We start from the raw sequence: 26749 nt of genomic DNA on the forward strand, positions 1-26749 counted from the left end.
CCCTCCGAGATGGTCGTGATACGTTGAATCGCAATCGAGGGATCGCCGGATAAAAGCGCGGTATTCTCTTATTGTTAACTTGCTTCTCGAACAACCGGAACACTCGTTGTACTACTTTTTAAGAGAAGAAATAGTTGCAGCTGCGACACGCGCGCGGATTATCGATCAGCAGCGCGGATTCGAGTCGGACGCGTCAGCGGATCAAGATGGCAGCGTGCGTTCCGCTCGGGAAGCAAGCCGGGGAAATAAGAAGCGGCGGTTAGGAGGAATTACCCGCGCAGGGAAGATTCTTGGCTCGTTGCACCGCGGTGATTAGCGAGCGAATTGCGCGGGAACTTGGATCTGGGCCGTACAATTTCGCCTTGAAATGAGATCGGGCGCGTGAGGCAGCGAGCGTCTCGGCCAGGGGAGAGAAATCGGCTCGGGTACCTGTTTNTTTAATGCGCCAATTTGTACTTAGAGATTTCTCTCTCTCTCTTTCTCTCATTCTCGTTACGTCACGCTCATCCGGGGCGTTGCAGGAGCTCCGTTTTAATCGCAATTACAATTACGGCGCACGGTATCCATTTGATTTTTCTCGTTAACAGTCGCGACTTTGATTGGCACAAGAGACGAGAGAACGGATTGCGGAGGAGGAGGAGGAGGCATCATCAAACGGATGGTAATTGCCGGAATTGGATTTTCTCGACGACGCGGATGGAGCGCGCAATGCTCTCCGGTCGATCCGCGAGTTTCGATTATTAAAACGTATCGCGAGATTAGCGGAGACCGGCGGGAGAAAGCCGTCGCGTTGAAATTTATCGTTGACCCTTATCGTCGCGCCGGTCGTCGCAAAGAGAGCGAGAAAAAGGAGCGTGCGTGCACGAAGCGCGCGCCCCGATCATTATCGGGGGCCCTCGATACGTTCGCGACGGGGTCGCGCGCGAGCCAGCCGAGGCATGGAAGAAAGGGATGTGTGTGTGTGTGTGTTTGTGTGCCTCCGGTCGCGGCAATAAAGCTCGCTTTATCGTCTTACGGGGTGAAACTTCTCGAGCACGCTCGCATGGTTGTTGAACCACCCGGTTTATCGGCTCGGGTCTTGCGACTGGAAAACACGTGCGCGGATATACGAGCGCACGTGTACGTATGAGCGCGCGTTACACGCGCGGTCTGACTACACCTTAAACCGAGCGACCGTTCAAGGTGTATCTCGCTAGAGAGAAAGAAAGAGAGAGAGAGAGAGACAGACGGAAAGTGCTTTTTATTATGCGCTCCGGAATAACTTTCCTTGAGCGCAAAAAGAAAGGAATAATATGAAATTATAATTGCGTAAGAAAGAGCAATTGAAAATGGGCCTACGATGGAAATTCAAATTACCGAGAAAGTGTGAGTGCAAATTTGGATAATTATACATAAACATTCAGCGGAGAGAAATAAAACCGCTACAAACCAGAGAGAAAGAGAGAGAGAGAGAGAGTGCCAAATAAGACAAGTCATCACGTTGGATAAAGATGACTCAAGCAACAGACTACATATAGGCTGTATATATTTATGTTTATATATTAAATTTATATATTGGATCTCTCTCTCTCTCTCTCTCTCTCTCTATACATATATATATTTCTCAAGTTGGAGATTTGAGTTTATCATTTCTCATGAACGCGCGGAGTTTGTTTCTTCTCGATGTCTCCGGCGAGGAAGTTCTCTAATTTATCCTTTTCGCTTCTCCTTTTAATGCGCCTCGTGGCGCGCGCAGGCAGTTCTTCAAAATGTTTTAACATCGCCGTGAGAACGTCCGCCGTCGGGACTAGCTGCTAACGAAACGAATTCTCTCGCCGAGGAAAATTACAGCACGGCGGGCAACAGAACTCCGGCGAGATTGCGCGTTTACCACGCGGTGGTTGTCGACGTTAAGCTACGGTATCGCTTCTGTAACGGTTACCGGCGATTTCCGTCGACAATTTGCGCGCATTTATCCCCGCTCTCTCCGAGGAAAGAGAGACGGGAGAAGTTCTCCCCGGCGGGGGAGAAAGAAGGAAAGGACGGGAGGAGAAATGTGTGTCAACGGCGGGGCTCGGTGGAAAAAGCAAAAAAAAAAGAAAGGAAATTTTAGTGTTTTCATCGCGCGACGCGCACCTTTCGTCGACGGCGCGACCAGCTTATTAGCGGTTCCTTGCGACGCCGCGCCTTCGGTGAAAGCCGTAGTCACGTTTACAGCGAACGTTAATGTTAATCCAAGATGGAAATGAGACGGTTTTTGCGATACCGCGCTGCGAGTAGGGCGGCCGTCAATGTTCTACGAGCGAATCGGCTCACGAGTTAGCGCGCGGCAATTTACATATTGAATTTACATTACACTGGATAACAAAGTTTTTGCAGCGGGATTCGGACAAGGTGCTTTTTGTCACAGATTTCTCGCGCTGATCTCACATCTGTTTCCGCCCTCTGTCTGTCTCTCTTCCCCCCCCCCCCNTTCTCATCGCGTAACTGTTTCTTGTGGCATTCTGTTTCATCAATCGATGCTATATATTAGGTCGCAACTATTTTAAACGATCCACTAACCTTAAAACCGTACGCCGAGATTATTTCTGCCTGAGCGACTCTTTTCTTCCTGTGCAGTAAAACAAACGATCGCTCGTACTTGTCGAGCTAATTTTACCTCGTACACTCGGTGTTACGTATGCTGTACACTCGGTTACACATATTCCCCAGAGAATAACTAAAAATTTTCTTCCGGGCATTTTCTTCTTTTCGTTCTTAGATAGTCATGCAACGTGGCTGTTGATCAGTCGAAGAAACGTCATCGATGTATCTGAGCAGCTACATCTTGTCAGCTTGACGTTTTGTTCGCATTCGTAAGGAGGGTTACATTCTCATATGTTACATATGTAATCAACAGGAAAACGATGCGATCAAACCTAATGTGTTTAGAAATGATCGGAGAATCTAATACCGGAAAAATTACGCACGATTTCATTATTATTGAGATGATTTAACTTCTCAGTAAACACCAAATAACGATAACATTGATAAATAACATTGCGTAAGTTTTTTTAATTTATTACTCAATAATTTAAGTGCAATATGACGCATGTGTTAAATTGTATTTACATTGTTTTAAGTGGTAAATAATAACATAATAATATTGATGCGATGTTAGTGTTAATTAATACTTATTGGGTTAAGAATCCTATTTTCATCGTACTAAATCCCATGTTTTACTCCTTTTGAGTTGCTGCACTTAATATTAAGAATGATAAATTATAACAGTGACAATGTTATTATTAGTTAGTGTTGGGGAGTGACATATGTAAGACCGAGTGTACATACCGTTCCTTGGGCGGAGAGTTGCACGATTTTCAGACTTATCCGTAATGTATAAAGTTGAAAATTGCAAAAGTAATTCTAATTATAACGTGGCAAAGTTGTAATTACTCTAATTATAATAGTTCTGACTTTACGTGTACGTGTGTGTGAAAGATCATGTAATACCAGAAAATTTCAATCCATGGGACGATACAGAATACACGACGCCGACTGTACTATTCCTGATTGGGGGGGGGNAATGGAGATAAATGTTAAGAATGTGTTGTAATCAAAGGTAATATATTTGAAAGATTATCGCAGTGACCGGCGTCGTCGGTCGGCCAGTCATCGCGACGCGATGTTTATCCGAAGAACGCCGTGCAGCCACGGCGAATTGAATCCACGAGTGTCGAGTAAATCGTCCGCGATCGGCGGGTAGCCTCGTTGGCGAAGTTCGCAGCGATCGTTTCTCCCGGCGGGCTACGAGCTCTTCACGATATTTATTACCGTAATAAGCGGTGCCGGGGATGCCGCGAGGAGAGCGCCTTCGAGATTACCGGGGTTCAATTCTGGTCTGCAGTGTGTCCCGAGACGCCACGTACGGGCGTCGAAGATAAGAAATACTCTCGATTACGCGGAGCCGCCGCCGATTCGCCCGGATAGAAAGTGTCTAGACGTCTGCCCAAATACACGCGCGACTACTGCGAGCGGAGGCGCCGGTCGTCGTCGAGGGCTCGGAAAAAATCGCATGCCACCTCCGAAGGGTCAACGACCCGCGTTAGACCTCGCGGTGCTTTTTGGATCGCGCGGAGACCCCTGCGAAGAATTTTCGCGAATTTTCTCTCTTCTCTCAATTGCGACTGTCTGGCAGTTTTCTTCTTTCGCGTGATTATATAACATGAATTATTTTTTCAGTAGAAATTCACGGACGATTTTAAGTTCTGAATCGAGCGACTTGTCGATCGTATATCGTGTAATATTTTTACCGTTTGTTTCATAAATTAATTATCTAATCGCGCTGTAATGCAGGTGCACTGAGAAAAAAGTGGTCGGGTCGACAAAATCTGTGATCATTATTCATCATTATTGAAAAAAATATTGCTCTTACTGAATAAATTACGCGCTGGCGCAACAATATGTTACGTTGGTGTAGTCGCTGATTTCGGGTCATGCCGAGACCCGTGCGTAGAATTTTCGCGATTGAATTCTCCCTCGAATCTCAGTGCGACTGTTTGTCACACGGCGGATTCGAATTCTTCGCGTATCGTGCGATTATATAACTTGGATATTTCTTTTCTTAGAAATTCACGAGCGAGACGGCTTCAAAATCTGAATCGAGTCTGAATCGTCGAGCTCATGTCGCGCGGTGTTTTTAACGTTTGCTTAATAAAAAATTATGTAATCACGCTATAACGCAGAAAAGAGCGCTCAATCCGACAAAATCGGCATTTTCATTCGAAAAAATATTGTATCCACCGAACACGCAAATTACGCGCTGCCGCAACAATATGTCGCGTTTATATAATCGCCGACGAAACCGCACAATCGTTGGAACAACTAATAATAACTCATTACAGCAACTGTGTGAAATTTCTTCAGTGGACCAAACGCTGTGTTCGAAAAACTTTTGTTCGTTTAAGCAAAATTTCGTTGATTCTATCCGCTTTTCCTTCTCAGTGTGATGATTAATCGAGTTACATTAGCAATCGCATAACTTCTGCGGTATTTTAGCGCAAGTTCCTTTCGAATTGGCTCTCGGAACAGTCATGAGAATCCGATGAATCTGTAATATGCTCGGGAAGAAAGCGATAATAATAACGAATACTCTTCCTAAACGAGCAATGTGCGGAAGGTGCGCGCCGCATACCGCGCTCCCTGCATTCGCCTATCGACCCTGCCGATGCAATCCGAGTTGATCTTTAAATTTACAACGCTTATATGCCGCGGGCAAGAAGTTCCATCAAATATCCAGACCTGCTCTCTCGTCGAAAGGGGACGAGGGTCAAAAGCGAAACGTGAATATATCCGCCGCGGGAAGAAACCTCCCATCTATACGAGATTCCTCCGTCACCTGAATCACGGCCTCTCCTCCCAGCTAAGGTCGTCGCGTCGATCGGGTCGCGGGAAGCGCGACGGATTATCGGTTTAATATCTTAAAAAGGGTGAGAGAAATAGAGAGAGAGAGAGAGAGAGCGCAAATAGTCACGCTATTTTAACGGTCGGCGCGAGAGACAGGTGAAAAATTCATTCGGCGCGGATACAGGCGCGCTCTCGCCGTCTTTACACAACTATTCGCCGAAGTTACACCTGCCCGGAGGATATAAATATCGACGTTCGACTAAAATACGCGAGCGCCGCCATCTTTCTCCCGAATCGGAGTTGGACACAATTTTTTGCTTGAATAATAGATCCTTAGCCTGGGAGAGAAGAGATTTACAACGCATTCGAGCGGGCGCGCGAAGTAATTACTATTTAGATCATTTATTCGAGCGGCAATTGTCACTTTTCGCCCCGACAATTATTCGAATCGACGCTGACGCCGATAATTGTCGGATGAGCTACTAGGAACTCGACGACGTCATTGAGCGATCTGCGCGGATAACGAAGAAATCAAAATGACCGGTGGAATAATTATTCGTGTAAATAACGACGGGGCGAATTACTCGGGCGAGCTACTCGGATGCAGCTGCGCGAACGGGTCAAAGGGCAGGGGATAAGTCGTATGGAAAAGCGACGGAAAGGAATCGCGAGCTCAAAATTCCAATCTCGCGCCCGATAAAGACCGCCCCGGGCTTTGGATTATTCCTTCGCTTCGCACTTCGAAGTTCCGCGCGGAAGCGACTTCCGAGGCTCCGGAGTTGCTCTTTCGTGAAGCGCGCGCTTTCCGGGAAACGAGGTTAATAATACAAAGACGTACGAAGGCCGGCTAAATACGAGCCGGCCGAGCCGAAAAAGGTCGGAGGTTAAACGCTCCGGGGGAAACGACCGAGGGAAAGGGTCAAAGACGCGATCGTGACGCATCACGTGGAAAGGCACGCAAAAGTCGAGCTCGATCGGCACTCTCTCTCTCGGCTCGGTCTCCCTTGTCGCGGCGAATGATTAATTTCCCGTTTCCTACGGAGTCACGAGACTCCAGTGAATCTTTCGCTTACGTTTTTACGACGGCCGTGTCCCGTGCCTCTCGTAACGGCAGCCGGATTGTGCGATCGATCGCATGCGGAGAGTGTAACGCGACGGGTTAAAGTGTCTCAGGCTTTATAGAATGTTTCGAAGCAGATAAATCGATAAATAAAAATATTCTCACATCTGTTATATTGTATTTATTATACACACACACATACATATATATATATATATATAAATGTGCATAACATTTGCAATGTATGTATATGTTTTGAAAAGTTTTCGTTGAAATTAAGAAAAACCTGGAAAGAATCCCAGAGATCATTAAGTCTTGAGAAGCCGTAAGGGCGTCTCTAAAATAATAAGATGTCCAAAAGACGCTTCTGAGACATTTTTCAGACATACGTGTTGCGTGAGGTTGTATCACGGGAGGAAATCATTTGCTGACGCAACAAATTTTATGCTGTCGCAACGAAATCTGTCAGTTATTATATGGACAGCAAAACGAATTTTTAAGAATAATAATCGCTATTCGCCGAATTATTTTGCTGAATCTAAAAACTATTTTGTTATAAGAGCAAATTAGTAAATGTAAGAAAACAGTATTTTGTTCCAACAGCAAATTAACGTGTCTTAAGAACAAATTCACGTTGCAGGATATTTTCAATCCTAGCAACAAAATTGTTTCTGCTTTAATTACGAATAATTCGCTTATTTGGTTGAGCCAGGTAAATTTTATTACTGTCGCAACGAATATGCATGCAACGATGGTTTCGCTGCATCAAAATTCTTTTCCTCCGTGTACGTGTATTAAATCATATATCTTTGCTTGTAAATTGATCAAAAAACGAGAGGATACAACTGAGAATTTTGTTGTAAATTTCGTTTAGAATTAGAAATTCTATGGATCTTTTAACCGATTTAGAAAATTTCAAGATATTAAGAAGCGTATCGTTTTGAAACACGAATTCTGCGATTTCTGTAATTGAAAAGTAAAGAAAAACGGACATCGACTCTTTTTCTTCCGCGGTACAGATGAGAGACATTTCAATGATATTTCGTTTCATCTGTTTTGTATTATGCGCAAAACACGTTTACGTTTAACGGACGAACGAGCGGGACACGTGATTACGTAAAGTCGGCGGAATTACGAAGTAGAAAAAGCCCGACGGCTGTCGGACTGAGAGGGGCGACGGTCAGCCGATAGGTAGACGACCTGGGGGGCGGGTTCGCAGCATGGAAATTCGTCGTGGAACAACGCGCTAATCGATACGAAATTTCAATCTTCCTCGTTAGAGCCGGCTTCCTCTCCTTTAACCCGATGGGGGCGACGTGGTGATTCACACTTCCGCTTTTTTCATTTGGCGACCGCGCGGCCGATTTTACGATCGAACCGACGAAAGCTAATAAGTCCCTGATGGCGTTTCAAGGTTTCTCCGTTGTTTGGAAAGAACGGTCTAGTTTTCTCCTTCATCTCGAAAAGGAACAATTCAAGGAGCGTTCTTCCGAAGACAAATGAAGTGAAATTTTTAGGAACGATGTTATTGAGACGTAAATTGAGATCTCGAATAGAATAGGGCGATAACTGTTGCGAATATCTTCGTAAATAATTTGTTTATTTAAGAGAAGTGTATGTAAATTGATTTCAGAGAATCTCGGCAAGCTTTTCTTTCGTGCTGTAACGAACGGATTACATATTCATGAATGCTTCTTCACTTCAATGCTCTACGTGCCGAAAATTTATTTCACAATTTTACCTTCATCTCGAAATAAACTGCTTAATTATGCATCGCCGTCCGAGCTTTCTGCGAGGTCGCGATGGCGACTCAATGATTACGCGTTGCAGAAAAGGTCGCTTTGATACTCATCTCGTGAAAGGTTGTTGACGGAGAGTGGATTTGAGGTTGCTCGCGGAATTCTAAAAATAAATAGGAACGAAGGAAAGTAGAGGCGTCCGCCGAGAAAAGATGAAGTTCTACGCTGCGCTGCGGGAAACTGTAATTTCTCAAATTACTGCTTTATAGAACACACACGCGCTCAATGAGAGTACACAGTCTGCCGTCGAATCGAAAACATGCGAGATATTCCCTCCGCGTCTCTCGTTCTTTATCATCATGCACGGAGAAAGAATATCTTATATTTCCTCGTTTCTCCCGAGAGAACTTCTTGCTGCAGAGCGAACCTTTGATACGTAAGAAGTGTGGAAAGAAATCTCGGGCAAAAGATACCGTGAGAGACACCTTGAATTAGGGGACACGCTGCAAGGGGATGACGGAAGAACGCGGCGGACGTCTCCGAGACAGATAAGACGTTGTATCAAATTACTGCTTCATAGAACACACTCGCTCAATGAGAACGCAATCTTCCGGACGCGCCGTCGAGTCCAGACGTCCGAGATACTTTCTTCGGGTACCTCGTTCTTTATTATCATGCGCGGAAAAAGAGCGTCTTATATTTTCTCGCCTCTTACGAGACTGCAGAGCGTACCTTTTGATACGTAAGAAGCGTGGGAAGAAATCTCGTGTGAAGAAGATACTGTAAAAGACACCTTGAATTGGAGAACTGCGAGGGGATGGCAGGAGAACGCGGTGAACATCCATGACGGAAAGAGGTTTACGCGGAAGCTTACTTTTTTTAATTAAAACAAATTTAAGCTCGATGAAGCTACGATATAAGAAAATTTAACGGCCATAAAGAGCCAAGCACGGATTGTTTAGCGCCATGTAACGAGCAATTATTCTCGGATCAGAAAGCTTTACCGTTGGGCAGAGATGGAATATTGCGGAAGTGACTACTTTAGTGTTACGTGTAAAATAATCCGTTGATTCAGAGGCGTTTATATATATATGAAATTTGTCCAACAAAAATAACACTTCTAACGTCTGAGAACAAACAATTCGAAGGAACGACGAGTGTTTGTCCGTTCGTCGCGCGCGTTTTGGCCCTCTCCTTAATTTACTCTTCCGTGTTTGTATCTTAGCTTTAAACAAACACAGTTGCGCTATTATATTTCGAGTGTCACGAGTTACCCTTCTTTTAAGGCAATTTCGCAGAAGTAATTTCCGTCGATGATATTTATATCATCGGGCATTCGATTTAACCTACAAAATCTATCGGGAAGAAAATCAGTTTTATAGAAAGGAGAGGATTACCTCGGCAAAAAGTTACACAATAATCGGCGCTAACACGCGACTAAGAACTTTTTTTATTTCGTCGCACACGTCGGCTAACCGCGGACTACGTTTCTATCTTCGGCGAGCGGTCTCGCCCCCTTTCGTGCCGCCCCGTAAAAGCCAACTTTGTTGAAGAATTCAGGCGCGACTAAATTAAATTACAAGTTGCTCGGCAAAGCCGAAAACAGCAACCGTGGACGTATGGAGAATGATTAAGCCGTTAACAGGCTGAGCTTCCGCCCGTGCGAAGCACGAAGTGCACGTTATCCGCGACATTCAATTTTCGAGGCACGATTTACCTCGCCCACCTGCGCAAATCAGAAGAACGATCGTTGTTCGCCTCCGAGAGGCCGAGACGTTTCTTCCAATTACAAGCCGTTCCGGATCAGTCGTAAAAATCACTTTCTCAAATTCACCGGACGAATTGAATGTCACCCGGAAAACGCGTCGAGGCGAGAAGCGGCCGAAGTAATAATGAATTTCACGGAAGAAACAAATTTCGCTGGAACAGCGAATGTTTGTTGATATGGTCGATACGGTAGAAAAAAAAAATGTGTTCAGACAGCAAAAAATTCGCTTGGACGGCAGGCAAGATTCGTTAAGAGTATTAAATGTTATTTGCTGGATATGCGGACAATTAATACTCTTAATAAATCTCTACCGTCCGAACGAATTTTTCGCTGTCTGAACAAATTCGCCGTCACCATGTCTACGGACATTCGCTGTTCCAGCGAAATTTGTTTTCTCCGCGTTCGCGCCACGTTTCTCGCAACGGACGCGAGTCCTCCATCCCAGAAAAAAAAAAACAACGTAGAAAAAGAGGAAAAATTCGATAAGCCGGAATCGCAACGAGAATGGTCGGCGCGATGCTCGGAGTCAGCTGGGGGCGTCGTTAATTCACGCGCGATATTTCGGCTGCGTTCCAGCGTCTTATCTTCGTTTCCGCGAGGGAAAGCCTCCACCGTCGTTTCGTCGCCCGTACGTACCTACCGTCCGTACATACGTGAATACGCATCGGTCGATGTAGGCCGGCTAGAGGCGTTAAACTGGGCCACGGTGCGTCGGCCTCGGGGCTAGAAATATCGTCGGCGTATACACGAGGAGGAGGAGAGCGCTTGAGAGCGATCAACCCTCGCGCGACTGAAATGCGCCTGCACGAACGACGGCTCTATCCCGGTGCCGAGATGTCGAGGAGACTCGAGGCGATTCGCGTTTGTCCGTGACAAGCAGCAGCGGGGATCGAATCGAGGACCGAATCGAAATCGCAGGCTAAATTCTCGGCCGCCAATTCGCTCGAATTCGCCCGTTTCTTTTTTCATCTTTCTCTTTTTTTTTTTCAAGCGTTCGATCTCCTTATCGTCGAATTTCCTCCGAGACGCGATTAGAGAAGGTGGTATTGCGGCTCTTGTAGGTATCACGGACCTCCTTAATACGTTGAATACCGCGCCGACTTCCATTGATTATACAAACGTCTAATTGATGATTTTTTTGTATCATTAAAGGTTATCGTTAAATTTTAAATGAATGTCATTCGAGGTATCACATATGTGATCACATGTATCTCGTTTCATTGGCTCTTTATTAACTACACAGCCCATTTTATAAATAATTAATCATTAACCATCGCATTTTCGCAATTAATCATCATATTTTGTACGTGATTTAACATGACGCAGTTAATATCACAACGCCGGTAATCGGTGGTCCACACGGCATTCAACGTGTTAGTGTATCCGCTATTAGATGACGAATTCTAGTGATTGCTTATGAAATTGTTTGTTTGGTAGCTCGTCGTGACGCTAATATGCCAATAAACAATAGACGGCATTTGTCGTGACGAATTTTTACTTTCGAGTATTCCGAAACGTTTTCAAGGTACATACATTTTAGCACTTGGTTACATATACTTCCCAATTCTTCTTAAACTTGGACACATCAAACGAATATATGTACACTTGAGTATTTTGTTCGTTATTTAACATTTTATTTTATTCCACTGTACATATATCGAGTTATGCAAGGTTAAACAACAATATGTCATTATTTGCTGATTTGGCCCCTCACCAAAATAAGTTTAATACGACCTCTTTTTCGAGGTTTTCATGTCAAGGTAATTCATTCGATAAGTTAATCATTCAAGTTAAGTTCAAAAGTCTATTTCGTTTTGTAGAAATTGTCTTTTTGACAGTTTGTATCTGCTTTTTGACAAGTCAGTATCTGCCGTTAAAAATTTACGGTTATATTCATGGTTGTTCCTTCTAAGAGAGTTTATTTTGAATATATAAATGTAACAAAACGCTGTGTTTCGTTAAACAAAACCAATTTTTTCAAATTTATTAATGAGGAGTCACATTACCATTCTTGTTTCTCTTTGATTCATTATACAATGATGCTGCATTTTGGCAAATATCCTAAGTGACAAATTTTTCATAATTTTAAGTATAGGATCGATGAAACAACGCTTTGACGAATATAATCATTAAATTTTCATTTTAAAATATTGATTATCAACAAAGTTATTGCACAAAATGTAAGTGGGGGGGGGGAGGAGCTCACAATACCACCTTCTCCTTTATTATTTATTTTCAACACGAATCATGCTTTTGTGTTTCGTTACAAGCGTGAGGGGTGCTTATCGATCTGTGCTGGTGAACACGAGAATCGAAGTGGGAGAAAAAGAGTCGTATCTCGCTGTAGATCGTTTCACTTTCGCGGCCACTTTTACATGAAGTTTTTCGTGCCGCTTGAAATCGCGAGCACATTCATTATAGAAAAGTTAAGGGACAAACGATATCGCGATCGGAGTTGCGTAAGGGTTATTGCGAGGTTGCGCGCACGAATCGAGCGAAACGCGCGTCATGATTTATGAATGACGTCAAAACGACGGACACGCGCTCGAAGCTCGGCCGTTCGCATGGCGAATGAAGCTTTTTTGCGTTACCAATGAGCGATAGCTCATTGGTAACGCAAAAAAGCTTGAAAAATCGACGTTAATAACGCAGAATGCATCGCGATGCTTCGCGAAAGAAACGCAGCGATACTCTCGCAATTCAAACAGCGAGATCTCCGAGTTTACATGCGTCGCATAAACTAATTTATAAGTACAACAGAACGGAACATGAAACAAAACACCGAGGGAGAATGTAACAAAAATAACAATCAATCTCGCAATAACGTTCGGTTTTTGCTTTTTCTTCTAACCCCCCTTCTCTCTCTCTCTCTCTCTCTCTCTCTCTCTCTCCCGCGGACACACCGGATCGCAACGCGTTTGCTCGAGTGGAAAATAATCACGAGGATGAATCGAACGGATCGCGCGATTGTAATCTCACCTAAAAATTTGTATCCCGCGAGATGCATCGCGAATTTGACGCTTAATCGCCACCAGACACGCTTGAGATCCGTCATTCCGCTGAAAGCGCCGCGTCCTTTTCTTGCAAACCGCGAAAGCGGCCGTTGCTTCCGACGTTGCTGAAAGATAGTTATCGCCGAAGACAAAAAGAAGAAGCCGGGGAAACATCTCCGGAACGCGTAATGTCGCTCGTCTATTTCTCACCGGTAACCGACACACACACACACACACACACGCGCGCGCACACGTGTACACGTGTAACCGGATTACCAACATGGCCAAGTTAAAAGTGGTCGGGCGCACAGCTGCCTACCGCTCGCTGCGTTCTCTCCTCTTCCTCGCCCCTTCCGCGCGCGACTTTACGGGAAATCCGCCTCTTGAAATTATTGCGCCGCGCTTAACCGCAAAAGTTGGGAACAACTCGCGACCGGTTCACAGCGTTGGCGAATTTTTCTCAGCGTTCCCCGCGATAACAAATCCCCGGGAATCACGGGCGATTTCGGGCGGACGATGGCGCGCAGTTTTTCATCGAACTCTCTCCCCCCCCCCTCTTGCACCTGAAACGCGCGAAAGTTCAAATGTCATTTCTGGGATATGCGCAGCGAGCGAGTCGCAGCTTTCAAATTGGCACTTCCGATATTCGTTCGTACGAACAATTCGGAAGAGTCGCCGGTTTTCCTCCTCGGTATGACGAGCACCGAGTCGCAGCGACGTCTCTTTCTACCTCCCAACCCCCGACGCGAGGCAGGTCGTTGATCTTCGCGCGCCGGGGCGGATAAATGCACCGGGAAAGCCGACTTCCGGGTTGTGCCGGGCCTTCGAGCGGCCTTGGCAGTGACGCGAACGACGATGAGAGATTGTCACATTAATCATGCGTGCGCGTTAGTGCACCGGCGAGAGGACGTCGCGATCAAGAATACTTCCGGGCGATTGCAGCTGACGCAGTTGCGTGTCTCGGTGAATCGCCCGACGGTTTTAACGGTGTAAATATCACGAGGCAGAGTTTCTCGCTTCTCGCCGAAGAAGCTTCTCTCGACTTCGCGGCTGTTCGTCGAAATATGCAGGTTTTTTCGCTGATTTCAATCGCGAATTGAATCAACACACTCCCGCGCGCTCACGCATTATATAGTAAATCGATACGAGAGAAAATTTCACACGAACAATTTGTGAGAAACACGTTTTCTTCTCTACAGTGTCCTATTCGTTGTATACTCGTATTTTAGGTCGATGTAAACAGAAAAAATGCTCTACCATTTTGCAAACAGCCGCGCGAAATCTCGAGTTAATAATTAATGAAGCCTCTGTGCACGGCCGTTTTCAACAATTAATAACTCGAAATTTCGCACTCAACAGCTGTTCGCAAAATGGCACAGGCACTTTTCCGCTGATATTGATCTAACCTCCAAGTACATAGCGGACGGGACACTCGGTGCGACAGACACCCCGTGTATAAATTACGAGAAAATCTCGATACGATTTTTATTTATGCAACAAACGCCGGCCGTCTCTCTTTTCCTCGTGCGCGCAAAAAAAAAAAGAAAAGCGTTACAAAGGGCCGCCTGTGTGCCGGCCGCTCGCTAAGAGGGTGCCGCCGTAAGTCTTCTTATTTTAAAAGCGGCGGAAAGAGAGAGAGAGAGAGAGAGAGGCTGTGGCCGAGCGCGCGACGCAGCCTTTGAGCGGCCTTGGCAATGGAGTGCGTTCGCCAAGGAGCACTTTCCGGGATCGTGAGCATCGTGCACACCGTCGAGGAAACACACCGGCCTTGGGGATATCGACGAGCGTAAATTAAGAAAGTTTCCCCCTAAGCACGGCTCAGGCCGGGGCTTTCCCCGTGCGTGCCGGAGATTGTCGCGATGAAAACGATCGAGCGCGTATAATCCGTAATACCTCGGGAAGAACGATAAAGTCGCGGCGGTAAGTTCGCTACGGGGACACTCGGATTACCCCAGAGAGAGTCTATCCGGCTCGATTGGCTTGTCAAGGATCGCTTAGTCGATGTCATATATCTCTCCCCGCGATTGCAAAAGATCTCGCGCAACCTGACACATCCGTGTTGCTATTAGCTGCTTCCCTCGGTAATGAATTATCTTTACGATCGGTAAGAGCGGTCAGAGGCAATAAACTGCAGCGTGCATATTTTTACACCGTGCGAAGGACGAAACAATAAAAATGCACGGTCGATAAATGCTGGTAAACATAGTTACGTTAGAAGAACTGTAATCCTAAATAAAATATACAGAGAATATATAAAGAGCACGTAAAAACGAGAGAGAAAGAGAGGGGGGAGGGCGAAAGAGAGAGAGAGAGAGAGAGAGAGATGCGCTCTCATAGTGCTTAAGAGGATCCTGCAATCGTCTTGTTTTACCGCAAATTTTTTTAGTACCATACTCGTTACTGGCTGCATCGAATTAAAACTCTTGCACAGTTACATTATATATGTTAATGTAAGCAACGACTGTTGATTTTATTCGAAAAACGGAAAAAGTTAACGAGTTATATAAATTGTTTTTGTCGTTTCTCGAATGAAGTTAACCGTGGTCATCTACATTCGTGTGTGTTTTAATTATGCAGAAGGATTTTTAATTCGGTGCAGCCAGTAACGAGTTGCAGTAGGGGCTGCTAGTCGATACACGGGGCAGGTAGATATATTTAACACAGCTCTAAAATGACAAACGATAATGCTGCATAAAAAATATAGTATTATTGCAAAAACATTGCGATTATGTTTCGATAATTTTCATTTTTAAGTTGCACAGCGTATTTTCCAAGATATATCATGTCTTTAATTTTATATATTAGAAAATAAAAAAAGTGATGTACGTTATAATTTCAAATCTTGTCATTATATGGTAATCCGGGCTGTTCTTTTAAAAACTTTACGTCAAAACTAATAACTTCCAGTTATGTTGATCCTGGAAACATCTTTTTTTTTTAAGCAATAGCTAAAATATCAAAATATGATAGGTCGAGGTTGGGACAGGGTATGTTGAGAGAGCTGTCGTCTCGAATACAAATAAGCAAGTTGGACTTTTGGAAACTTTTAGAACTTCAACCGAGTGCAAGTAAACGAGCAGAATCTTTATTATCATCCGACGTGCGACAAAAGTAAAAAATAAAATGATCAGCCCTGCAAAAATCACACCTTTTCTTAAACGCGTATCTATGTGATATCCAAATGTTCTCTCATACAATTAATTATTAACAAAAGTCTTATTATACACTCATTTCTTTAATTTCTCTTCGTTCAATACATTGTAATTTACAAAGAGTTCTTTCTAGTTTTTATATTCCAGTTTTTAGTCTATTTTCCTAGTTTTCGTGCGAGAAAATAAATTATATCGTTGAATGAAATCATACTTTTTGAGTAATACAGACATGTGTCTGTTGGAAGATTCTGTTGCGATGTGTATTCCATGTATAAGCTTCTCGAAAAGAAAAAAGTGTTAGACTAAAAGTGTGCCAAGCAGCCTCGGTCTTCCCTGCTGGAAAATTTGCGGCAGGACGTCCCGAGGGTCCCCTTGAAGTGCGAACGAATTGAAAATCGGCTATTCTGCGAGAATTCTGCCCGTCATTTGCCGCGCAACGTTTGATCTCTCGAAACATCGAACATCCCGCCACTCCCATTTTTGAGGCCTAATTCACCGGAGAAACCGTTTAGCTCTCAACCGCTCCGCGGTTTGGACTTCCATTACGCTTACGCCACGGCACTTATCCCCGTTCTCCTCGGGAAATTAAGTTACGTATGAGAGAGAGAGAGAGAGAGAGGGGGTCATTGATCCCACGTGGGCGAAGCCGGGGAAGTGTGGACGGAGGATAATTGCACTCGCGTGCATGCTTTTGACCGTCCTTGACAGTGAAATCGCAGATCGGTGTGAGATACTTTCCGGAACTATGAGCATCGCGCGCGCTTCAACATCAAAGCGGCCGACTACAACGACCTTCGGTGTATCGATTCGTACGCGCAAACGGCGGGATTTATTTTACCGTTCTCTCCCTCTCTTCTACTGTCGCACTGTCGTACATCCTCCGGTCCATATCCGGTCGTTGCGCCTTTACGAGTGCGTTTATCGTCATAAGCGCGCGTTATACATGCGCCGCGCCGGATATATATAGTTCGGCGGCCGTCCACGTGTGCCGTTTAGAAATTAATCGAACGAATGGCTAAAGTCTACGTCCGACTAAATTCGACCTAGTCGGGCTAAGTCGGGCGTCGCCGATTTATTTATGGCCCACGCAAACGTAGGCGTACGCCTCTCTCACGCCGATGTTTTTATCGCCGCGCGGAACGCGCCTAATATCATGCGGGTTAACCGGTGAAAATTTCACAAGACGGTTACGACCTCCGCTCTTCTCGCGGGCGGTACGTCTTTGAAATATGAAGAGCGCCTTCGCGCGCACCCGGCCTGTCTTCGGGCGTCCTTGGCAATGAGCGGGAATCATGAAATATTTTGCGGAAGGCCGCGCGCGACTCGCGTCAATATTAAATCGCCCGGGGCATTGAGGTGCATTACGAACGTTGTTCGCACTCGTTAATTAGTTATTAACAACGGCAGCCCCGCTCCTCGCGATCGTTACGTTCCGGCGCGATTTTCATCGTGGAAATTGCCCGCCCTTGCTTTTGTATTCGGTACTTTTACTCCCCCTCGAGTCGGTTTTTTTCTTTTCGATTCTACAATAGAGATTTCATTTTTGCCGCTGCAATTTTCCTGTTTTCTCCCTGGTTTCCAAACAGCTCCACGTCCGCGAATCGTCGTTTCAGAAGACCACCGGCGCTGAAATCCCTCCGCAGGATGGCAGGAGCGAGCCGAGAGATCCGGCAAGGCCCTGAAGATTCCGTGCTCGCAAGTCATCGCGGTGGGCGAAGCTGGTCTTCGTGCGATTAGGGGCTGTGCCAGGGTAGCGCGGGCCGGGGGTGGTTCCTTCCATCGCGAGGATCGAGATGAGCGATCTACAGGCCACCCTCGAGTTCTCCCTCGAGCTCTGCAAGTTCTACAATGTTGACCTCTTCCAACGCGGGTGAGATTCGCCCACTCGAAACTGCCCTCTTCTTAATCACGGCGAGATCACACCTTCGAACGCGATCGCACCGTCAGCAATCGGGGAACTCGCGAATCATCTCTGTGAGAACGCTGCGAATCCAAGTGTGTAATTTCGCGCACTTATCTGTGCAAAAATTGCACGCTTGGATTTACAGTGTATACGCAGTGTTATTAATTAATATTTTAAGTAGTTAATTAATATTCAGTAATTTTTACACATTTATATAAAAATTACACTGTGATAACGCGCGTACAAAAAAAGTAACGGTGCCATTTATGGCTCGGGTCCCAATTTCGGGTCAAATTTAATTCATTAATGTATTAAAAAAGTACACGTTATGATGAAAACACGGAAAAATATTTTTTCATCATTCTTTAGTTCTCATTTAGAAGTATTGTATTCCAAGGTTAAATATTTAACCTTAAAGTAAGAATAACACGGAAAAATATTTTTTTATCATTCTTTAATTCTCATTTAGAAGTATTGTATTCTAAGGTTACATTCAGAAATATTGTAGATCTTTAAAAAAAATGTAAAATATTATTTACCTACCTATTGCATATTATATTTGAAAAATTACAAAATCTGTATTTCTTAAAGAATCTAATATATTAGATTATATATTTAATACGTACTTTTTTCTCTTGACCCAGAATTGGGTGTCGTATGAACTGTTATAGAGATACAACGCAATTGATCTGTAATTAGGATTAATGCATTAACATTTCTAATTATTATTTTTTATCTAGAATCAATTAACTCGAAGTCACATAATTCCGTTTAAAAGCCACGATATTTACATTGATACTTCTAGTTACTTTTAATATTCGCTCGTCGAATTCTTGCAAACAAATGAAAGTCATACCATAAACGACCCGTAATTAGGGCAATTACCTTACCTAAAATGCGGCCACGTAATTTTGCACACACACAAGTGCGTAAAACCAGACACTTGGATTTGCAGTGAAATTCCTGCAAAGTTATGCGTATGTTGCAGGTATTACCAGATTCGAACGGCTCTCAGAGTGTCGCCGAAGCTGCCGGTCAAGGTGGAGGTTAATCAACCACGAAATCGTAAGCTCGCGCGAGCGAGGCGAAGCAAAGCCCGACGAATTTTACTCCGTCACGTTATCGTCGAGGGGGGTCACGTGAGAAGAACGTCCTCACGCGACTCCCGCCGGCGGTAATAATTTCGCCAAAATTAATCCGTCCTCGTAAACAGAGGGGGATATACAATCTACAATCGCGCCGCGTCGAACTTATCTCGAAGACCTTCCGGCGCCTCTACAACTCGCGCTTTACGACGCTAACTCCTCTCTTAAACACCTCGTGTTTCTCGATATACTTCTACTTTTTACGAGGCATCGCGTGAGCGCCGCGATTTCTCTCTCTCTCTCTCTCTCTCGTCACCGAAAGTTCTCGGCGCCACGCGATGCTCTCGCCGGATTCGTTCACACGCCGGCTCTCCGAGTCCGTTCGCCTCGAAGATCGATCTAGCCCGTTCTCGGGGATGCGAGACATTCGAGGGAAGTTCGGCGGGCGACACGCATATCTACCTGTGTTGCAGACTCCCTGGAGGCGCCCGGTACGAGCAAGCGCTTTCAGATACTCTACAGGAACGAGGAGGTGACACTCGGTACGTCCGTGCTGTTCCGGGCGCACGTGCTCGTGCACAGTCACAAGATCGAGGAGGCCCTGTCGCGCACCCACTTCAATCTGGGCGTCGAGCTATGGTTCAGCGAGCCGACACAGCCGGGCAACATGGCCTGCGTGTCCTCGAGGTGAGCGTCTTCTCATCCCTACGTGGGCGTCGGCGCATTACTATTCTAGCGGCGGCGAAGACGCACACACGGCTGCTGGTTGCGCGGCCCGGCCGGCCGCCGTTATAATCCTTTTATCTCCCGCTTCCGTGTCGCGCTTCCTCTTAGCAGGAACCGTTTCAATTATTATTTAATTACGCCGGCCTCCTCATAGATTTCTCGGGGAAGCAGCGCGGACGCGCGGTGGATCTAAGATTCAAAGCGGAATTTCAGGATCGCGAAAAGAATTGCGGAATAATCGTCGTTGGATAATAAGTACCGCCCCTGTAATTCCGGAGGGGGAGAACTTTCGTTTTCGCGTTTCTCCGGGAGGACGGACGAAGATTAAATACAAAGGCGAGTGTGCGCGTGTAACGCATTTTGTTGTGAAACACCAGATATCCTTTCGGAACTTAAATTGCTGCTCTTGAAATATTCAAGGGACGACGTCGCCAGTCCAGGGAAAGCCCGGGGAAGGGGAGGGGTAGCACGTGCTCTCCCTCTCGCTTCGCAGTTGCGTCTCTCGTGTCCTCCAATAACGACGCGGGCAACCCTGACGCACCCGGACGTGCAGATTGGCGAGGAGGCCGAGCAAGCTCGCGACGCTCGCAATTACAGCGCGCTTCCTCTCGAACGCGTGTCCTCCTTTCCCTCGAGCCGAGTTCCCGGGGCTGATCGCCAGCGGGAAGATGAAAAAGTCAGGATCGCGCCGATCGGGTTTAACCGTGTTCTAACATAATTTCTCTAACGTAACGCGTCGCAAGTGTCCTCATCTTTCAAACGTTTCTTTGGACAACCTATTAGACGCGACCTGTCCGCAAACACGTTCTGAGATCGCGAGGCGGATTGACCGATCGCGGCATCGATTGACGGAGTCACTCGCGTGATCGATCGCCGGGCTTTGACGGACGTGTTCCTTTTTGCAGGGCGCTGCAGCTGAATTTCACACCCACGAAGGGCCTTCACTACCATCTGCCGGTGCTCTTCGATTACTTTCACCTAGCCGCGGTGTCCATCACGATCCACGCCTGCCTCGTGGCACTTCATCAGCCCTACATCAAGTCAGTATCGCTCGATCGCTCGCATTTCGTAACTCTCGAGTAGTACCGGCGCGATATAATCGACGCGTTGTCCCTCACGAGAACCCTCCTCTCTGTTTTATGGAACCGCTTTCACCCCCCCACCCGCGCCGGCGGAACGCAGGAAGAGCATACTGCACTACGTGCAGAGCTGGTGAGTCTCTCTCGGCGACGCTTTAAAGTCGCTCGAGACTTTCCCAATGGCCCTTCACGGCGGATTCACGATATCACGCATCCGTCTCGACCCTCCCCCGAATTCCCGAAATGATCGGGATCTCGAGTTTCAGATTGACGATGAGGTTGATTATTGCGAGAAATCGTGCGCTAACGAGCGATGAGGGCAAATATATGTCGCGATGTATCTTGCATTCGGAGGAAAATCTTCGGTCGCGGTAAAAAAGACCTTGCGTTAAAAGCCGAAACTTGGTGTTACTTCGACACAGGGAATGTGTTGAAAAGTACACAAAACAACGTCAGACCAACACACTCACCTTGTCAACATGTTTCGAGGAGGTGAACGCGTTTATTTAACATTATATTCGTTTACTTTCCTATTTGTGTGCTGGTTAACACATTCGTGTGAGAGCAAAATTCTGACTTCGGCCCTTCCAACGTAAGGATCGTGCCGGATTTTGCGTTAAACAAATCGCAGCACGGGTCGCCGTTAAACGCTCTCCGCAAGTGGTTATTTTATCGGTATAATTTCGACGGGGGGAAATTTACCAGCGCTCGTTCGGCCGGAGGGAAAAAAAGGAAGATATTTAGCGACCGCGCTCAGCGTAAGCGGCTTAATCAACAATTGATCCGACTTTATCGCGACGGTTGCAGCGCACCGCGAGGCGGCAAGCCCTGGCTGCAGTTTAAACAATCCCCGGCGAACGGTGACAACAGTTCGACGACCTTCGGGAACATTGTGAGTTTGCGCGCGAGGTGAACGTGGGCTAACGTCATCTAATAAATGCAGGCCCGCGGCTCGTTTCAGGAGAGCACCACGAGATGCGTCGGCTCGACGACGAGGATGCAACACGCGAGACTGGTGCAGCAGGAAGTCACGAGATTGCTACTGGCGGCGAGGGAATCTCTGCTCAACGACCTGTCCGACCTGGCGAGGCTGCTGCCCTCCTGGCAGCAAAGGGCGCTCGAGCTCGCACAGAACACGCACAAAGAGATCACGAAGGTACCGACGTCTGTGGGAGACTGTTGCTCGAGTCGCGCTCGATGGGCTCTCGATATAAGCGGATACATTCACTCTCTTGTATTCACTTATATCCTTAATGGATCACCTCTCTCTTCAGTCTGTGATGCTCGTGATCTTGGAGTGATCTTATTTGGCGCTAACCTGTCATTTAACAAACACGTTCAAAATATTGTTTCATCCTCATATAAGTGCTCGGTTTGATTTTTCGCTGGGGCGAGCATTTCAAAAATGCCACCACACTAAGATTATTATATCGTGCATTGGCTCGATCTAAGCTGGAGTATTGCTCCACCGTTTGGTCGCCATATTTTAATCGGCATCGTGATGTGATTGAACACGTACAACACACAAGTTTTTACGGATGGCTGCCTATCGCTTGGGTAGTCCCATGGCGTTTAACTGCCGTGACTATAATTTGATTTTATCAAAATTAAACGTGAAATCCCTTGAAAATAGAAGAACGATCATCGTTCGTTTTTATACTGCTCGATCGTTTTATCGATTGTCCTGATTCGTTACGTTTCATAAATCTAAATGTTACAGATAGACAATTGAGACAATGCAGCACTTTTTATATTAATTATCGCCGCACGTTATACGGAACTTATTCTCGTCTTAATGAGATTGATGATTTCCGCGAATAAATTGTCTACCTCTGTTAATTTCTTCGATGGCTCTGCGTCGGCGTTTAGACTCATTCATGTAGTTTCACTTTAGCAACTTTACTTCCTTACTATCTTAACAACTGTTCTCCTTTCTGACGCATACTGAAGGATTCTTCCCGTTAATAAAGATTATTATTATTATAACTCTTCCTTTGTCCGTTGCTCGCAGCTGATGGACACCGAGGAGGCTGACATAGCCCAGCTCTGCGCGCAAAACATCGTCCTCTGGCAGCACTTCCTGGAAGCGTTCTCCGGCCGAGAAGCGGTCCATCAGCATCTCGCGCGGATTCACCATCAGCTGAGAGTGAGTGCGGCTCGCCGAAAGAGTCTCGGGAAGTCTCGATTGTCCGTCGGCTCTCGGTTAAGTCGGACGGATCGTTAACTTGCAGGTGAAGCGCTTCGCCGAGGGTTTCTTCGTACTGGAGAACCCGAGAACGTCGGCAGCGGGCTGCTACGACGCGAACTATCAGTCTTATCAGGCGGTGAGCGAGGCCGCCCGGCGATCGCGTTACCTCGCGTCGTTGCCGCCGTTGCCGGTCCACTGTCCGGAACTGGACGGCGATCTTCACTCGTTGCCTTTGATCTTCGAGGATCAGTACGCCGACATGCAGCAGAGGCACAGGAACAGCGGTAGATCCTCCTCCCTAGCGACACGACGCGCGCGATACTTTCGGGATAGAAGGCGAATATCGCGAATATAGAAAATCTTACGAGATGTCCGACTCCGCCTGGGAGATTTCTTTCCAATTCCTTCCGACTTGAATTCTCACCTTGAATGTTTTATTCCGACCAAATAACACACGAACTCTCTCCGGACGCTCCCTGTTTCTGTATTGGAGATACCCGCGCGGAGAAAATATTGTACTGAGGAACCCATTTAAGGCCCGTGTCCAAGCAAGAATTTTGTCGATTCGATTAAATGGGTTTCTCAGTATAGCAGAAATTACCGCAAGATTTCGTAATGCTCGACCATGCCGGAATTACGACTGAAATTACGACGCGTGTTTATTGAATATTTCGTATTTCATGCGCGTACTCGTCGCTGGAGAAATTACGGCAGACGTGATAATTTCGGCGGCGATTCCGGCACGGTGCAGGCGTCGCAAGATTTGGTTATGATTTTCACCGCGACGTTTCCTCCGCGAAACAGTTCCCAACATGGACGACTGTAGCTGCGGAATAGCGGCGATACTGGAGTCGCGCTCGATGGGTATCTGGTCGCCCAGGAGCGAAGGCGCGGCCCAGGACATCGGATCGATCCAGGCCCGCCTGATGCTGACGCCCTCCACGCTTCCTGCGAGGCACAGCAAGTCCTTGGACCAGCTGGGGCCGGAGCTGGTGCCCCTGCAGCCCAGAACGTCGCCGAAGACCCTACCGAGGTCCGTGTCGACCCAGCTGTTTCCGCGGCAGCGCGGCGGCGGTCGCAACGTCACCCCGCCCGCGACGGTGCCTTCCAGAGGAAGAGCCAGGTCGACAGTGCCGTCCAGTGCTACCCTCTTCCCGCCGTCGGGCCAGCAGGCCTGTTCCGCGCCGAATCCATCCCTCGGCTCCACGCCGGTGATCCCCCTGCCCCGGGCCAAGTCCACGCAGATGCTGGTGCCGAACCGGCAACAGCAGCAGCATCAGCAACAGTCCGACCATCAATCCACTTCCATCACCTCGCTGCTGGCCGCGATGTTTCCCGAGTTGCCGCCCGGCGGACACCTGCCCGGTTACCGACCGTCGTCCAAATCCTGCGAGCAGAATCTCACGGTGCCGACCTGCTTGGGTGCTTTGGATCCCGACCAGCTGCACGACTGCTTAACGGACAGGAAATCGGCGAATGTGGAAGGTATTTCCATCGAACGTCCCAACTCCGGATCCGCCTTGACGTCTGTTTTGATTTCTGTCTCTTCATTCATCCGCGTTCACTTATGTGTTGATTGTATCGTTGTTATTCCCTTCCGACTTGAGCCTTCTTTTACCTAAGAAACTAGGTGAAATGTTACCTTGTCCATCTATTGGCTACGTTAGGTGTTTGCAAAAGTTCGCGAGGTCATAAACAGATGACTGTAGCAGCGACTTAGCAATTGTCTTCCTTTAAGGAGATCCTGCAGCCCGATTCTGTAACTTCTTAACGGCGATGTTACCAGCGTGCCGTTGCGCAGCTTTCCTGCCGTATGTTATACCTGCGCAACGGCGACGGAACCGTCGTTAAGAGTTACAGAACAGAGGTACTGGCGTTCGATTTATCGGCCTGTTATATCGCGAAAATTTGTCAACGCCACGCTCATTACTGGCAGTACAGAATAAAAGATTTCTTCCGCACAATTATAATACATACGTTAACGTAAGCGGAAGCTGTTGATTTTGTTCCAAAAACGTTTTATAATTCGTGAACTTTTTTTCATCTTCCAAATAAAGTCAACTGTCTTCACTACATCGACGCGTGTGTGCCCGGGAAGAAATGATTGCATATGATGATACCTAATTATATAAAATCATATATGAATTTTGCTCATGTATGATCATACATGTTCGTACGAAAAAAGGGATGTGCCATTTAATTAAATATCGATATCATGCGCTGTCAGAAGCATGCGTGATCTTTTTCATTTATTCAGAATATTCAGATTGTCATTCATTCAGATCGATGCAGCACGATCTATCTAACGCGCAAAATTCCGTGGAAGTAGCGAAAACGGGCCGACGAATGGATCGTCTCGGGGGATGAGACGATTTTATCGGCGCTGCATCAAACTATCGCCCGAAAGGCGGCGAAAAGGTTATTAGTAGCAACGGTCGGCACTTTGATGAAAATATCATATGTCATTTTATTATTATTAATAAATAAAAATGGCTTTAACATCGTGTGAACTTTCGCAAGCGCCTAGTAAGCACGTACACCGTGGTAAGAAATACATTTCTAATTATATCATCTATAAATAAGTTTATCCGATAATTCGAGAGACACGTGAAATGACGCGCCGGGGAGTCTCGTTTCAGCGAATTTCTGCCCCGTGTTTCGTACAGACTATCATTCGCTGGACACCAGGAGGATACGAAACCTGCTGGAGCCGCGGAGCCATCGTCTGGGGACACGCCAGCCGCTGCCAACGACCACTAACGACCAAAGTAGCTTTTTATCCGCCAAGGCGAACGTAAACGGCGACAGCTTCCCGCAGGATCCCCAACCGCTGCACACCGCGACCCTGGACCGGGTCACTTACCGGAACAACGCCCGGAAGCCCGGACAGCACCAAACGGGAGGAAAATACAGTCAGAGCAACGGCGTCGAATGCCGCAGGTATCACACGCTCGGTAAGACGTCGATATCGGCGCAGAGGAGTCGCGAGATATCGGAGTCCGTGAACGGCGGCAGCTACTCGCTCCTGGCGGAACCCTCGAGCAAGAGATCGAACTACTGCGCGACGGACTCGTTCTTCTACCGTACGAACGGCAGCACCAGCGGGCGAACGCGCGACGAGACGGACAAGCCGAAGAGGCCGAAGAGCACGGAACGGCTCGTCGACGACGCGATGGAGCGCAACGAGTGCTGCGATTTCCGGCGAGATCGGCCGAGGAGGAGAACCGACCGACCGTCCAAGTCGCCGCGCAACGGAGCGGCGCACAATTACGGCGACGAGGAGCCGCGACGCGGCGAGAAGAAGAACGCGGAGACGCCTCAGGAGCCGGTCTACGAGGTGATAGCCTTGAAGCTGGAGCCGAAGAGGGAGTCACGTGTGGAGAGGAGAAGGGACAGGCACAGCAGAAGGCCGCACTCGGCGCCCGTTCTCGACACGGACCACCCGCCGGAGAAGAACAAGAAGTGCAGCCACAGGAATAGAAAACCGGCGCCACCGCCGCCGGCGTATCAGGATCTCGCCGACGCGCCGTTGCCCAAGTACCGGCATGCCCCTACCACGCCCACGACGAGCGTCCTCGAGGTGGAGAACAACAATAAAATTATCCTCAAGGTAAAGCGACAAGACGCGCCGGGGGACTCGCGGACGGTCGGTCATCCGCTGGGGAAATAAATGCGGCGGAATCTGCGCGATG

At 47.0% G+C, this 26749-nt stretch overlaps 1 protein-coding gene across 8 annotated transcripts in view; it reads left to right on the forward strand.

Moving 5' to 3' along the window:
- Positions 1–26749, forward strand: part of LOC106745952 (uncharacterized protein DDB_G0284459) — a 39425-nt gene that overhangs the window by 6623 nt on the left and 6053 nt on the right. For 5 of the 8 annotated variants that reach the window (XM_014622012.1, XM_014622010.1, XM_014622016.1 and 2 more), the window contains 11 exons: positions 17663–17946; positions 18968–19044; positions 19538–19751; positions 20696–20830; positions 20973–21002; positions 21677–21761; positions 21813–22025; positions 22881–23015; positions 23101–23341; positions 23862–24542; positions 25724–26667. In XM_014622012.1, coding sequence (XP_014477498.1) covers positions 17870–17946; positions 18968–19044; positions 19538–19751; positions 20696–20830; positions 20973–21002; positions 21677–21761; positions 21813–22025; positions 22881–23015; positions 23101–23341; positions 23862–24542; positions 25724–26667 — 2832 coding nt within the window. In that variant the 5' untranslated portion in view covers positions 17663–17869. The remainder of the gene's footprint in view (positions 1–17662; positions 17947–18967; positions 19045–19537; positions 19752–20695; positions 20831–20972; positions 21003–21676; positions 21762–21812; positions 22026–22880; positions 23016–23100; positions 23342–23861; positions 24543–25723; positions 26668–26749) is intronic. The other 3 variants (XM_014622013.1, XM_014622011.1, XM_014622014.1) reach the window with 3 other exon arrangements.

The sequence above is a fragment of the Dinoponera quadriceps genome, unplaced genomic scaffold (genome assembly GCF_001313825.1).
Source record: "Dinoponera quadriceps isolate SergipeBrazil2010 unplaced genomic scaffold, ASM131382v1 scaffold1872, whole genome shotgun sequence".
NCBI lineage: Eukaryota > Metazoa > Arthropoda > Insecta > Hymenoptera > Formicidae > Dinoponera > Dinoponera quadriceps.